We start from the raw sequence: 13,645 nt of genomic DNA, 5'->3' as shown, positions 1-13,645 counted from the left end.
CGCCATGAGAAAGAGCTGGCAACGACATCTGCTGCATATAAGATAACACGCTTGGCTAGGACCATCCTTTAACGTTCTCAGGTAATCATCTGAAGCGAGACGAGAGATGATAATTAGTATAGCGTATAGTATAGTGTGCTCAGTGTACCGATGTAACACGTATTGCTACCGAATCGTTCCAGTCCAGCCGTGCGGACGCGATTCTGTCGTCGCTTGTGTACATTGTGTCTATTACGGCCGCACGAACGACACGGCGAATCTCCGTCCCGTGCGTTTTGGACGCGCTTAACCGTGACGCAGGGACACACCGTTTACGTTTCGCATGGTATACGTACGTCTACAGTGTCGTTTACATGCATATTACAGGAGTTACACCTGGAACGCATCCATGCAGTTGCTACCCAAAGCAGCAATATATTTGAATTGACTAGAGCGAATATATATGATGATATCGTTACGGTGTCTTGTTTATAACACGCTGTGACTGAATGGAAGCTATTCAGACAGTGGTCTCCTGCTGCGTCCGAGATCTTTTAATTTAACTGGTCCCTTACTCGACTGTACATCATTTTCTGTGACTTCATACTTTAGTGTGGCCAAGGCTATGTGGTGTGTTCGCGGAAACGTTACAGCAGCAGTATAATGTTGATCGTATCGTACACGGTCATTATAGTTTCGGTATGTTAAATTTGGCGTGAATATCGCTCAAGGTTCCATGTTTTACGTTATCAGCTTAGCAAAATGAACCTCCAGTGCTCATTCTAAAGCGTGCCTGGGAAGAAAAGGATGCAGTGTTGTTTACAGCAGTCACATTTTCCGAGAACTCTGCACTTGTGTGGTTTTCGAATTGCCCTGTTTGGTGATCAGCGAAACAGATTGTTATGGGTATAATTTTCTTAATATTTTCAACATATGACTTTTTTGCGCAACTAATTGACATTTGTTTATTCGTGCTTAAGATGATATAGTAGCCGGCGTAAGGCAGGTGCTGTAGATTGGCGACAATGTGATACATGAGCTCAACTGCTTTTAAAGACACACAGATTTGTTCGAGAGGACGGACCATGCTTATATGGGGTCGCCTGAGGCATGTTTCATGTGCACCTCACTAGTCCTTTTAAAGATAGCAAACGAAAAGTGCTGGAAGGCCTTCGACATTGTCAGTATAACGCTGAAAGCACTCATGACTGCACCATGCATTAAAAACAGGTGAAAGTCTCGCTATTATACTTTTCATGAGAAGTTATTCACTATAATTATTCACCCTTTTCCACGCCACCCTGTAAGTTTCCCTGTAAGCGTGTATGTTTAGGTTAAGCCCGACTCATAGGTGTCAACAAACAAGTCGACAAAACATCGACCGTATACTCAAAAAATCATATTCACGCAACACTTTTCCTTCAATCCACCAATTTGACCGCAATTTAGCGCACCTCCCCCTCCTTCTGCTGAAACGCTACATATTTGCGCTCCATATGCGCCTCAGCGACATATATAGGTTGCCGTTGAGGCGCACTCCACTTTTGTAGAAAGATTACGCTAACACAAATTTAGTATATAATTACTTTGTTTCTCGAGATAAATGAAATAAATTAAAAAATAGCTACTACCAAGACAACGCAGGGGATCTGACGAACGGAGGTTGGTCTTGTCACAAGCGCTCGAAGATTGAGATTAAAAAAAAAGGAAGAGAAAGGCAGAAATTCAAGCAAAGGAAGGGATGTCAAGCAGACTTACTTTAGGTTTGCTACCCTGCTCTAGGGAAAGGGATAAAGGGAGCACAAAGAGAGGCAGCAGAAAAGAGAGGCATAATCACAAGCAGACTTGGCAGAGCACATGAAGTGTATAGGCGGTCATACGGAGCTGTTAACTCGGAAAACTTTGGCAAACAACTGGACTAGCAATAAATGTATCCTGCGTGATTACCAAGGACTTTCAGCAGCCAGTTTCAAAGGCGATATGTCATTGAGTCGAAATGGAGGGTGGCAATTGTTGACGTTAAAACGTGTACAGCTTACATCATTTCGAGAAGGTAGAACATTGCGTGAAGTCATAAGAGTCCACACATATATTGTCACCTTGTCGTTTACGTAACAGCAGCGCTATATCTCTTGGGCTGCCAAGACGAGGGAACGAGCACGGGACCTCCATACGATTGTGCATGCCGCTGATCATGTGCCATATCTGGAGAAGCACAGTTTTCGCGAAGCCTCGGCAGTCGAAATTGAAAACAAACGTAGCAACGAGCACACGTTTCCATCTTCCCTGTGTGTCGTTTCGGTGTACCGCTTTCAAGTATAGGGGCGAATGTTCCGTCATTCCTAGCACATGTGTAAACATGCCCAGGTCCGCCGCTCCATCTCTTTCGAACCGCATGAAGCCGCCACGCGACCCCACTAAGTCAGCGATCACGCCACTCCGGTGGCAGCAGAAAGGCAGCGCCTCCCCTTTGTATCTCATGATAAGAAGGGCGATGACAGACCGCCCGTTCCAGGAATAAAGCTAAAATCTTGGCTTATACCCTGACGCAGTGTATAATCGCGCCGGCTGGCATAACCCTTGTGTACATAACGAAAAACCTGCGTGCATATATGCGCCTGCGTGGAGCGAGGGCATCAACAACGGGTGCCACTGCGGGGGCCGGCGACCCGCTGTGCCCCCTCCCGCGGTTTTGTTTGCTCGCGACGATCGCGAGACCAGCCGACGCCACCGCGGGCCGCTCGCTGCTTGGCCAGGATTACCTTGTCGAAGCATGCACGCTACGAAAGAACGTGTAGTCCCTCGTAGTTCGTTGTTCTTTCGGGCCACCGAGGGATTATACGAGAGGAGAAAAAGAAGTGAGCAGCCGGGGCACGGAAGGCGGCAGCAGCGGTGGCGGCAGACGTCCGCTGGGCGCGGCCGTTTAGGAGTCCTAAACGCGCCAGCCGCCGCCCTTTCCATCACTGAGCGCTGGCAGGGCCTCGAGTCTTAGCACGGAGACGACGTCGCCGAGGACTTAAAAAAGCACCAGGGGGGTACAGAAGAGAGCCTTCGGGAGGCTGGATTGTGAGAATGGAAGGGGGGGCGCAGATATGCCGCCACGGCGACTTTCAGTCCCGACGTGCGCCACGCGGCGAGGCTTTTTGGCCATGGCGCCTCCGCTGGAGCGCGTTCAGCCAGTGTCGCTCGTGGAAGACAGGTCTGTACTATAGTCTTGCGTTCGGAGACATGTGCTCTAATCTGCGTACCCTACAGTGTGCACATCGCAGTCCTCTTCGTCCACGTCTCCCCTTCTGTCTATGCGGACAGCTCTGAAAATAGAGAAGGTACGGAGACAGTGTGAGCACGCGTCAGTCGTACGGCTGTGACTCGTGCCAGCAATGTCGTGGTTGTATTGGCTGTCTATAGGCTGGCTTGAAGTAGCACAGCAAAGAGGCCTGCTGTCATAGGAGTATCTGTTCTTTCTTTCTTTCTTTCTTTCTTTCTTTCTTTCTTTCTTTCTTTCTTTCTTTCTTTCTTTCTTTCTTTCTTTCTTTCTTTCTTTCTGACATCAACTCTTTATTTTTACCATCTACAATAGCACAGATAGAGGACAACAAGAACCACAACAACAACAACAACAACAACAAAAATCTGCCGAGAGGCGGCTTGACTAGTCCGTAGCTTAACGATGTGATAACTATTACAAGTTTCGTAGAGTGGTAAAACTGGACGGTGATGTCTGAAAAGTAAGAAATCCGGCTCGGCCGCCGGAAAAGATTGCAGTGCGAGCTTCATCAATTGCAGTTACACCACCCGTCATATCATTACCAAATCCGATAGCCACTTATTCGATTCGTGGTTTGTCTGTACATTGCTTTAAGTATTTCTCATATAACCGAGAAGCTCGCGTCATTGTTCTATCTACGCTGCGCTGTTCCTGCATTCAATTATGTCCTACCAACTTGCCCAAAGTTTCACGCTTCATGGTTTGAATGGTTACGCATGCAAGACAGTCAGCATTGGCGCGAAGCTCTTCGCCGATGGGCTGCGACATTTCCGTGCGTCGTTTATTCTTATAATTGGTCGAAGGCATAGGCACAGGTAATAATGGTTACCCTTTTACTACCCGCTGGCGATAGCAAGCTATGACTGTTCGTCGCATCGGCGAGGAACATTGCGTTGATCTTCACCCCCTTGCATGCGTATCATGCGAACCACAATTAAACTTTGCCGCGGTTTATATCAGAGCACAGACATGTGCTAGTAGAATTCTTCCAAATGTAACTATGTAGAAACACACCTACCTTTTAACTGTTGAGTACAAACATGCCCTCTTGCAGCACTCACTACAAAGTTAATTGTTAAATATTAGTTAATTGGGTGACTGAGAGCCATAATTATTGTCTCACTTTGTGTCCTCATGGATACATAAGTTATGTACAAAGGTGTTTTTCATAGTACTTCCAGTGCTGAATTTTAAGAAAACCACAAAGCCTAATACCCGGCAGTTTTCAGGGAAAGACTCCTAAGTTTGAATCCTCCATTTAGAGGCCGTTTTACCATTAAGCGAGAGCGATTGTGTGAAAGACGCGGTCCCTACATGTAGGGACAGATGAGAAGGCTAGACTTGTCTACTAAGGCTGACGTGTTTATTCAGAATTTTGGTTTTATTGTATGTGCTATTAAACACAAGGGGTCTGAATGAAAGCCCGTCTGGGAGGTAGGATGGAGTGGGTTGTCAGGATCTTCGTGAGGAGGGAAGTATAGATTTCTGCCTAGGGTATTATTTTTTTATATTTATCTTTCTCTCTTTCTGTCTGTCGAGTCAGCCATCTCACGCTAACGAGCTAAGGGCACCTTTATTTCAGTTCAGTGACGAAACATCTAGCAGGTTTAGGCAGACATTAATTCAATTGTTTTGTTTTCAGTACACGTCTGCGCATTAAGAGTATACAAGTTAATTCACTTCACTTAATTTAGACACACGTTGAAGGGGCTAAATGCAGATTATCTCTGCCTGACTAGGGTCCTTCCACCCATGCACATTTGTGCAGGTGTAACGCAACATAAAAACGCAGATGTCCTTGTCACTTTGTTTTAGGAACACTAAATGAGACATAGTGATCCGCCATTGTCCCCAAGTGCTCGCGCGTAGCCACTCACAATAATACCGTGACAATTGACACGGTAGCTTCGGCACACATCACGTGCATACTCGCGTAGTTACTCATGCGTCATTTCCGTGATTCCTCTGCAGTAGGTACTGGCCTACTGCGGAATGCAACGCAACGTGAAGGCTGATCGCGCTGCCAAAGCTGCTAGACATGACTCCTCTACAGGAATGGGGAAGGTACTTTTCCTCTCGAGAAAAGAAGCGACGACGTTCGTGTAGGCTTATGCTTAGCATTTCCAGTGATTTAGTTGTTCTCTGGACAAATGCTAGTCAACAGTATACTATGGGTGCCATTGCAACATTGATACGCCGTGTGACTTCTATATGCCGTGAGACTCTAACAATCAAGAGAAAATACGCCCGCATTGCAAAAGATTAAACTTCACCCATAATAGCTACTTTAAGAGCAAGAATAAACGATCTGCGTGCGCGATTATCAGTATGTGTGCCATAATAACTCTTCATGCATTGTGCGCTCCATCTAACGTTCCAGAAGACCAGAAACATATTCTGGGTGAATACAGGCGATAAGCTTCAGAGAGGCAGTCTTTCTGAAGACTGCATTATAGACTTTTATCGGGACTCGTGCTTGGAATTGCGACATATTTTGGAATCATGGCAAGCCGCAATCCACGAGCCCTAGCAAGACTGTGAGCAGTGCAGAATGCGCATGCCGTATTACCACGCTCATCCCCGGCCCCGTAGTGGTGGTCTAGTGGCTAAGGTACCCGGCTGCTGAACCGCAGGTCACGGGATTGAATCCCGGCTGCAGCTACTGCATTTTTGATGGAAATGCTGCAGGCCCGTGTGCTTAGGTTTGGGTGCACGTTATAGAACCCCTGGTGGTCGAAATTTCCGGAGCCCTTCACTATAATACGGCATCTCTCATTATCATATGGTGGTTTTGGGACGTTAAACCCCGCATATCATTCAATCAATCAATAAGCAGACGGAAACACCGCCCACGGGAAAGAGGAAGCACGCAGTTTTCGGATCTACCTGAAGTAGGGAGAGGAGGGTGTGCAGGAAAACGATGGCTTTTCGAAAGCTCAAGCGAGAGTCACTGTCGGCACGACCGTAAGGATAAAAAGCTAGATCATCACAAGTTGATTGATTTGTAGCACATTGGTGTTTATCGCAGGGGAAAATGATGAGTAGATAGGTCAGGTCAGCTTTGCATTTCAGAAGTGTGGCAGCTTGGGCTAGTTGGTATGGCGTGACGATAGTTATAGCAGCTTTGTTCAGTTTTACAACGTGTGTGGTAGCTGTGTGTCTAACGTTACGAACCGCGGATATTCATGAGACGATTTTACTTTTGCCTTTAATTAATGTGGGTAAGTGTTTCGTTCGATTTCGATTCTATTTCTCTAGTGGCTAAGGTACTCGGCTGCTGACCCGCAGGTCGCGGGTTCGATTCCCGGCTGCGGCGGCTGCATTTCCGATGGAGGCGGAAATGTTGTAGGCCCGTGTGCTCAGATTTAGGTGCACGTTAAAGAACCCCAGGTGGTCGAAATTTCCGGAGCCCTCCACTACGGCGTCTCTCATAATCATATGGTGGTTTTGGGACGTTAAACCCCACAAATCAATCAATCAATCAATCATCGATTCTATTTCTTTTTGCAGTTCATTCTTGTATCACAAACACTTAAAACTAAAATTCATAACTAAAAATTTATAACGTAGAAGATGCACGTGGTGTCACGCACGAAAAGCTGTTGTTATTCCCGGGCTCAAATACGTTATACCATGTTCTTGCGTGTTTGCGTCCAGAGTGCAACCATGACCGCTTTGTCAGCTGCGTCCTTCGCCTTGGTGCTGATCTTGGGAGCGTTTTTTCGGGAGTCAAGCGCCGACGAAGGCTTCTTCAGGAATCGCGGTCCGGTAAGTCATGCATCGTTTGACAAACTACCAGAAAAATATACGTTAGGGCACAGAAGACGCATGTTTCGTTCAGTCGGATATAAGTTTAGAAGTCAGTCGTCGATTTTTCCTCGAAGGCTTATGCACTCAAACTTGCACCAATCAGCATGCACTCCAGACTCACGTCGTAAGCCGCACGGCCGGTGATCTCGTCTTCGAAAAACATTGCCGAGTGCATAAGCGGGACTAGCTTTGGAAAGTTAAGCTCCACAAATCAATCACTTAATACCACCCTCTCTTTGACGTGTGTGTGTGTGTGTGTGTGTGTGCGTGCGTACGTGCGCGATTATCAGTATGTGTACCATAATAATCACCCACTACATGGAGTAGCATGTCAGGCCAATAGCCTGGCTGACATCTCCATCTTTTCATTAATCAGGCAAAGAAGGGTATACGTCGTCTCAGAAATAAAAGCTGTTCATACGAACTTCCTTATTGTTTACCGTAACACCTATATAGCCAGTAGCGAGAAAGTACTGCCGGCCAGTTAAGGTCCTCGATCCTCGAGGGACAAAGAGAAGACGCCCATTTCTTCCTTGAATTCGACGCGCCGCTAAAGAATGCATTTAACGGATAGTGTGACGGACTGGCCTCCGAGCACGCACAGTTTAACCGGCAGAACCTCGAGGAGCTAATCACCCGTATGTTCAATTCGCCTTTTTTCCCCCTCGGACTGGAACTCGCTAATGCGACTGTCTCATCATTCGGCATACGACAGTCGTGACGCAGACCCCGCCTTCGTTCCCACGACACTCTAGTGTGACGAGTGTGCGTGTGACACTCAATACGCATGAACGATCGATGATCGGAGGTGAGGAAGGCCATTGCAAGAAGAGGTGACGAGATAACGGGGGAGGGGGGGGTATTTCAGCTATTCGCTGTTTAAACGTATACAGCAGAAGAGACGTCAAGCCAGCCGTTTTTTTCTGTCGACGCATTAGTTCTTCCTCGACGCTTGCAACTCCGCGAGAAGCTAATCAGCAAGATTACGACGCGACAGAGGCATTCGCGAGGTGATGTTTTTAATCAGCGTCTCGCTTGCGTTCGTTTAACTTACTTCTAGTTCTCCTTCCCACCCCACTCTGACAACTGCAGGCATTCGCCGCAGCTTCTGGCGCGTGTATATATATGCACGAGCCGGGGGAGATGCATCCATTAGGGGTCCGGCAGCGACCACTTTATTAGGAGAGTGCCCGGCTGTTTAGCATTACAAACCGCGAGGACCTCATTTTCGGTGGGACAGGCGGCGGCGACACTCCCATGCATGAGGAGCATGCCGACCACGACGACACCGTCTGTTGCTGCTCGCTCCAAAGCCGGAACAATTAAAGCGCCGCGTCTTCCATCATAACCGCGTTGTGGCTCATCTTTTCGAGAGCTGCAGTGAAAAGGAGGGGAGGAGAGGGCTGCAACAGGGAGGGCCCAAATATGGCGCGGCAGGCTGGGGGGGGGGGGGGAGGGGGTTGAGGAAGGCGGGAGCTGTCGTTACCGAGGAAACGACGTTGTCCCGACCGAGCCACCAATGTATGCAGATGCGAGCCGAAACACGAGCTGGGCTCGAGCATTCTTTTGAATGCATTCGTGGACGGTGCCGTTGTCGTGCGTTCTTGACGCAGCCGACCCATCGATGCACTGGCAGGAAATTCAGTACCTTGTACCATTTATAATGGTCATCACAATTTCTCATAGCCGTCTCATTTCTCACATCTCAACTAGGAATGTCAGGCAGGCTATAAATATACACCGAAATTTAACTTCCCGTATATCATCCCTTGATGAAGTCGACGTTTTCGGTTAAATCTGTTTACTATGATGCAATGTTTAAAACGGCATAATTCCTTTGGCTCTAATAAAAACGTTTCCCATAGCATGCCATTATTAAAGCGCTGTTTTATTAGATCGGGCACTTGTTGCCGCGTGATGATATCACGGATGCTGACAGATGTGTAACACATAACATTGCGGATTGAGGGAATAAACATGTCCGTATTTGAGAAGGGAGCTCAGGAGAGGCATCTGAGATTCCTTGAGCTCGGATCACATACCGGGTTTTCGCGACCAGCCTTAGCTGATTTTTCACATAGTGGATATCTTGAAAAATCCATGGAGTACTCGGCGCGTCCGTTAAAAAAAACTTGCGCAAGCAAGCAGTACAAGGAATACATCGACAGCGCTGAGCACAGCCGTCAGTCCTCGAATACTGTTGCACAGGCTTTTCACACCATAGTTGCCGTTAGTGTCGCCGCGAAAGCTAGTACTCAAGCACGTTCCGTAACCACTGTTCACATCATAGACAGCATTTGCTCCCCGATTGGCGATTCTGTTTGAGACCGCTAAACAAAGACATGCATGTCGAGCAATAATTTCGAAGCATTTGTTTGTGTGTACGCTCACCATATATATAGTACAGTGAAACAATGTATGTGCGTCTCTTAAAAAGGGACATCACACCTCCGCTGAAGAAAAATGGTCGTCACTACGCCACGACGTAATAATCACTAGGGTTTGACGTGCCAAAATAACGATGTCACTTTATGACGCACTCCGTAGGAGAAGGGCCCGGAGGCTTCGACTACCTGGGCTTCTTTAACGTACACCCATATCCAACCACACAAGCGTCCGGAATTTTCGCCTTCGTCGAAAACGCAGCCACAAAGGCCGGGATTGGACTCGCAACATTCGAGTCAACAGCCGAGTGCCGTAGTCCCTGTTCTGTCATGGCGGCTACACCACAACGTAAAAGCCTAAAAAAAATTCGCAACGTCTCTTATACGCTCGCCTAAGACAACCTGAAGGTGAAAGCCATGCGGTGCTGTCGCTGTCATCATCAAAATTTTCATCATCGTCATCATAAACATTACAATCATCATCATCAGCATCTTCTTCTTTTCCTCCTGTTCGATGATGTCTTTCGCGTGCGAGTCCTCCCAAAAGGAACAATAAAAGGAATTCGAGGAACATTATGAATTATGATGAGCGTGATGATTTTTCGTGGCATTCGGGTTGACGGCGACGACTGCACAATGTCAGCCATGACGTTTCGTGTTTGTCGGGATATCTATGAGTGTTTAGCCGTAATTAATCTAGAAGCGAATCATCATCTCCCTCGGCGCATCGGAAGTGTCACAGTCGCAAAAGCTACATCTGCATTACTTTCACTCTGAGCTGAAAGAAATTTTTTTCCACACTTCCATGGGTGTCTTCATCTCCGCCATGCGCTCTTGTTTGTTCTTGAGCGTTTGATTCGCCGAGAAAGCGAGAGACAAGTTGGGAGCGGCTGGAGACGCAATGAACAAGATTGCATAGAAAGACAGATAGGGAGAGACGGAGAAGCAAGAAATTAGTTTAAAAAAAAGAAATCGTCATGTCTGCAGTCGCACAAACGGGAGCGGCAAGAAGGAGCGCGGCCGTCAGGGCGGATGCTGCGGCCTCTGCCTTGGCGACTCCATCGAAGGGGGAGGAGGGGGGGAATGAGGAGGGGCACACGCCCCCTCAAAGGGGGGCCACCGCTAAACACCGGCGTCACGCTGCGCGCGCGTAAGCCAGACACAAACAGGGCTCGTAGCCACCGCCGCTCGCAGGACTGCACCGATGACGGCCGTGCATCTGGCCTCCTCCTGGGCGAGCTGAGTTCGTATCACGAACACGTGTGTCTGTGAGAGGCGCGGGAGATGAATCGGCGGCCATGCACTTGAGGCCCATTTGTATGTATAAACGCTCTGCTATAATCACATCGGGTTGAAGAATGGCGGAGGCTGTACACTTGCGAAGGTTCATGTGAACGTTCTCTAGTCATGACCAATTGATATACGATCTATTTAGCCGTATTTACACATTTAATGTGAGTTATTAGAAACTTTTTTATAGGAAATAGGCCGGAAAATTTTTAAGACATGTTGTTCGTTTGGGGTTACTGGCACCATTTCTTGCGAGCACTAAGATCGGGTCAGTGGGTACTGCATGATTCGTATTGCTTCTAAAAGCGCAAACAAAATAAATAAACAAAAATACAACATACTGAGAAAAAACACAGGACCCACGTTCTTTGGTGTACCAGGAGGAGGGGAAGGGGATGGAATTCAATGCCTCCTTCCGCAAACCATTCAAATTTTACTGATGTATACATACACGCACAAATACTAGCACACGCACGAACCTACGGGAAGCCGAGACCGTGGAGCCTATACGTGAAGCCTACTTCCCGCCCACCCCAATTACCCAGAAAAAAAGATTTTTGGCTACGCCTCTGCCTGTGTTCTTTGTTCGTGATATCCTGGCTTTATTAATTATTAGGGGATTATTTATTGTATTTATTTATTCATTTATTATTCGATTATTTATTTACGTTCCCAGAAGCGACGGACCTTTTTCTGGGATCAGGTTAAAGAAAGAAGCAATGCCGAATAGGGAATAAACATATCATATAGTATATACCCAATTAAGTCTAGAACCAAGAAAATATGTATACATGATGATCCCAAATGCAGATGCACCCGGCGCTAGTTACACTACTAAGTGTCGTCTAAGCCGTGATATAGCCTATAGTCTATATTACAGGAACCTTCCCTAGCGCGGCTGTGAGTGCATGCTAACGCTCTATATACGTGGTTGCGACTTGTGATCCACGCTTTAAGCGACGTTAATCGGTCCTAGGTGTTCATAATGAGAGGAGAAACGTCAATCGCTGATAGGACTGACAGATATGATGATATTAAACAGTGTCTCGAAGCCAAGCTTCTAAATCAAATTAGCACTCGGCGCGGAAAGTTCGCCGGCAACTCTGTAACTAGGTTTCTCGCCTCCTCGCTCACTCGTTTTTTTTTTAAGGTACGCGAGTGTTTGTTGAGTCGAACTATGTAGGGAATGTTATTTATCTGTGTGCAAAAGAACAAGAACAACAGAACACATATCCACGGAAATAGGACGTCGTATAAAAGGCCACACTGCGGACTGTACAACTCCGTCATAACCACATGCATTTCTTCCGCCTTCCCCAACCATTTGCGTAAATCAGACTGGAATACGCAGGAAAAGTTATTCCCGTTCTACCGCCTGCCCGGTGTGCTGTGCGGCGTGAAATGGCGAACTTTCTCGTGACTCCAGTTTACCTGGGTCGTACGTAGGGCTCCGCCGCATGGCTCACTCCTCGCCCGCGTTTTTCTCGCTTCCACTCTTTTGCATACCACGATGCGGCCCAGTCCTGTGGCATAATGCATCAACACGCTTGGATCTCAGGAAAAGAATTCTGTTAAAAAAAGAGAAAAAAACTGGAAAAATAACAAAAGTTATACCCGTGGAATACGGGAACGAGGTCGTTGCATATTCAACGACGACACGCCGCAAATGGCGACGATGAGAAGACAGCAAAAGCCAGCGTTGGCGCGGGGAATGCTGCGAGTAGCGACCAGCAGGCCCGCGCGCCATCTCTCGGCGTGCATCTTCGTTTACGCCGCGAAATGCTTGCATGCGCTCACCGGTGCGCGACATCCAAAGGGCAAACAGCTTGCGCCGCCCGGGTTTCACCCACGGCTGCGCGAACTTTGTCGCACGCCGTTTCGGTTCTGTCACAAATTATGCGACTGCGGCTTCGTGGATGACTCCGGGCTTCGGCAGACTAGCGCAAAAGCGCGACGTCGGGCCAGGCGTGAAATCACATTCGCCGTCACGCAGAAACGTGTGCGCGTGTTCAAACGCAAAACAAGCATAAACGCGGTGGTTTCGATTCTGCACTGTCCTCAGAAGATGTTGCTCCTCTTCAGCATTGGTCGGGCTTCCCGTTAACGAGGAAGGTACACTCACATGTCAAAAGTTTTGGCGGAGTTTCGGCTTTATATTAACCTATAGTACAACTCGGCTGAGTATAATGACTTCGCGAGCGCCAAATAAAATTACTCGCGCGCTTTCGTCTACTTACCTCGGTCACAGTGAAGGGGTACGCGTCAGCGAACACGAAAGTGCGATTGAGTGCGAGGCAACTTTGGAACTTATGCGAGCACTCGTTATGAGCTTACGTATGCAACCAGGGTGCATACGGCGATGGGATTAAACAATCACGCTCCCGGCACTAGCGAAGCAGACAGCAATTTATGCGTGTATGTTTGTACTGCACACATCTGTAGCTTTGGAAAAAGCGCTCTGTGTTTCACTTCGCTCTTTGCAAACATTTGTTGCTTTGCTCGCTGGTGCATGCACGTTCACCGACGAAGCCGAGATGCCTATTGCTGAGGAAAGCTTTTACAGGGTACAGATACGTTTGAAATAATAATACTGAAAACAAAGATCAGTGGTGGTTTCAGCTGCACTGCGATGCTTCTTGGTGACATGATAATTATTAGCCAAATATGATAAAAAATCAATTTGGTTGATTGCCAACTGTGAGGAAGAACGTTTATACGTTTTACATATAGGCGCTCGTTTTTCGCATCTTCGAGCCCCACATTCAAAGCCTTGCATATTTGTCGCGTGTCCAATTTGCCCCCTTATGAAATGGTCTCGAAGATGACCAATTACACAGTTTGGAAACTGTAACCATTTTAAGAGAAAACGGTTTCCACTTACTCACTCACTCCAATCTGGCCTTTATTAAGTCAA

General features: G+C 47.4%; 1 protein-coding gene across 1 annotated transcript in view; it reads left to right on the top strand.

The window, feature by feature from the left end:
- Positions 1-6,908: 6,908 nt before the first annotated feature.
- LOC119169646 (uncharacterized) overlaps positions 6,909-13,645 on the top strand; it is a 375,903-nt gene continuing 369,166 nt past the window's right edge. Inside the window, exon 1 of the mRNA XM_075887143.1 lies at positions 6,909-7,015. Coding sequence (XP_075743258.1) covers positions 6,914-7,015 — 102 coding nt within the window. The 5' untranslated portion in view covers positions 6,909-6,913. The remainder of the gene's footprint in view (positions 7,016-13,645) is intronic.

This window comes from Rhipicephalus microplus, chromosome 2 (assembly GCF_043290135.1).
Source record: "Rhipicephalus microplus isolate Deutch F79 chromosome 2, USDA_Rmic, whole genome shotgun sequence".
NCBI lineage: Eukaryota > Metazoa > Arthropoda > Arachnida > Ixodida > Ixodidae > Rhipicephalus > Rhipicephalus microplus.
Note: the sequence above shows the minus strand (reverse complement) of the source record. Positions and strands in the feature narration are given on the sequence as shown.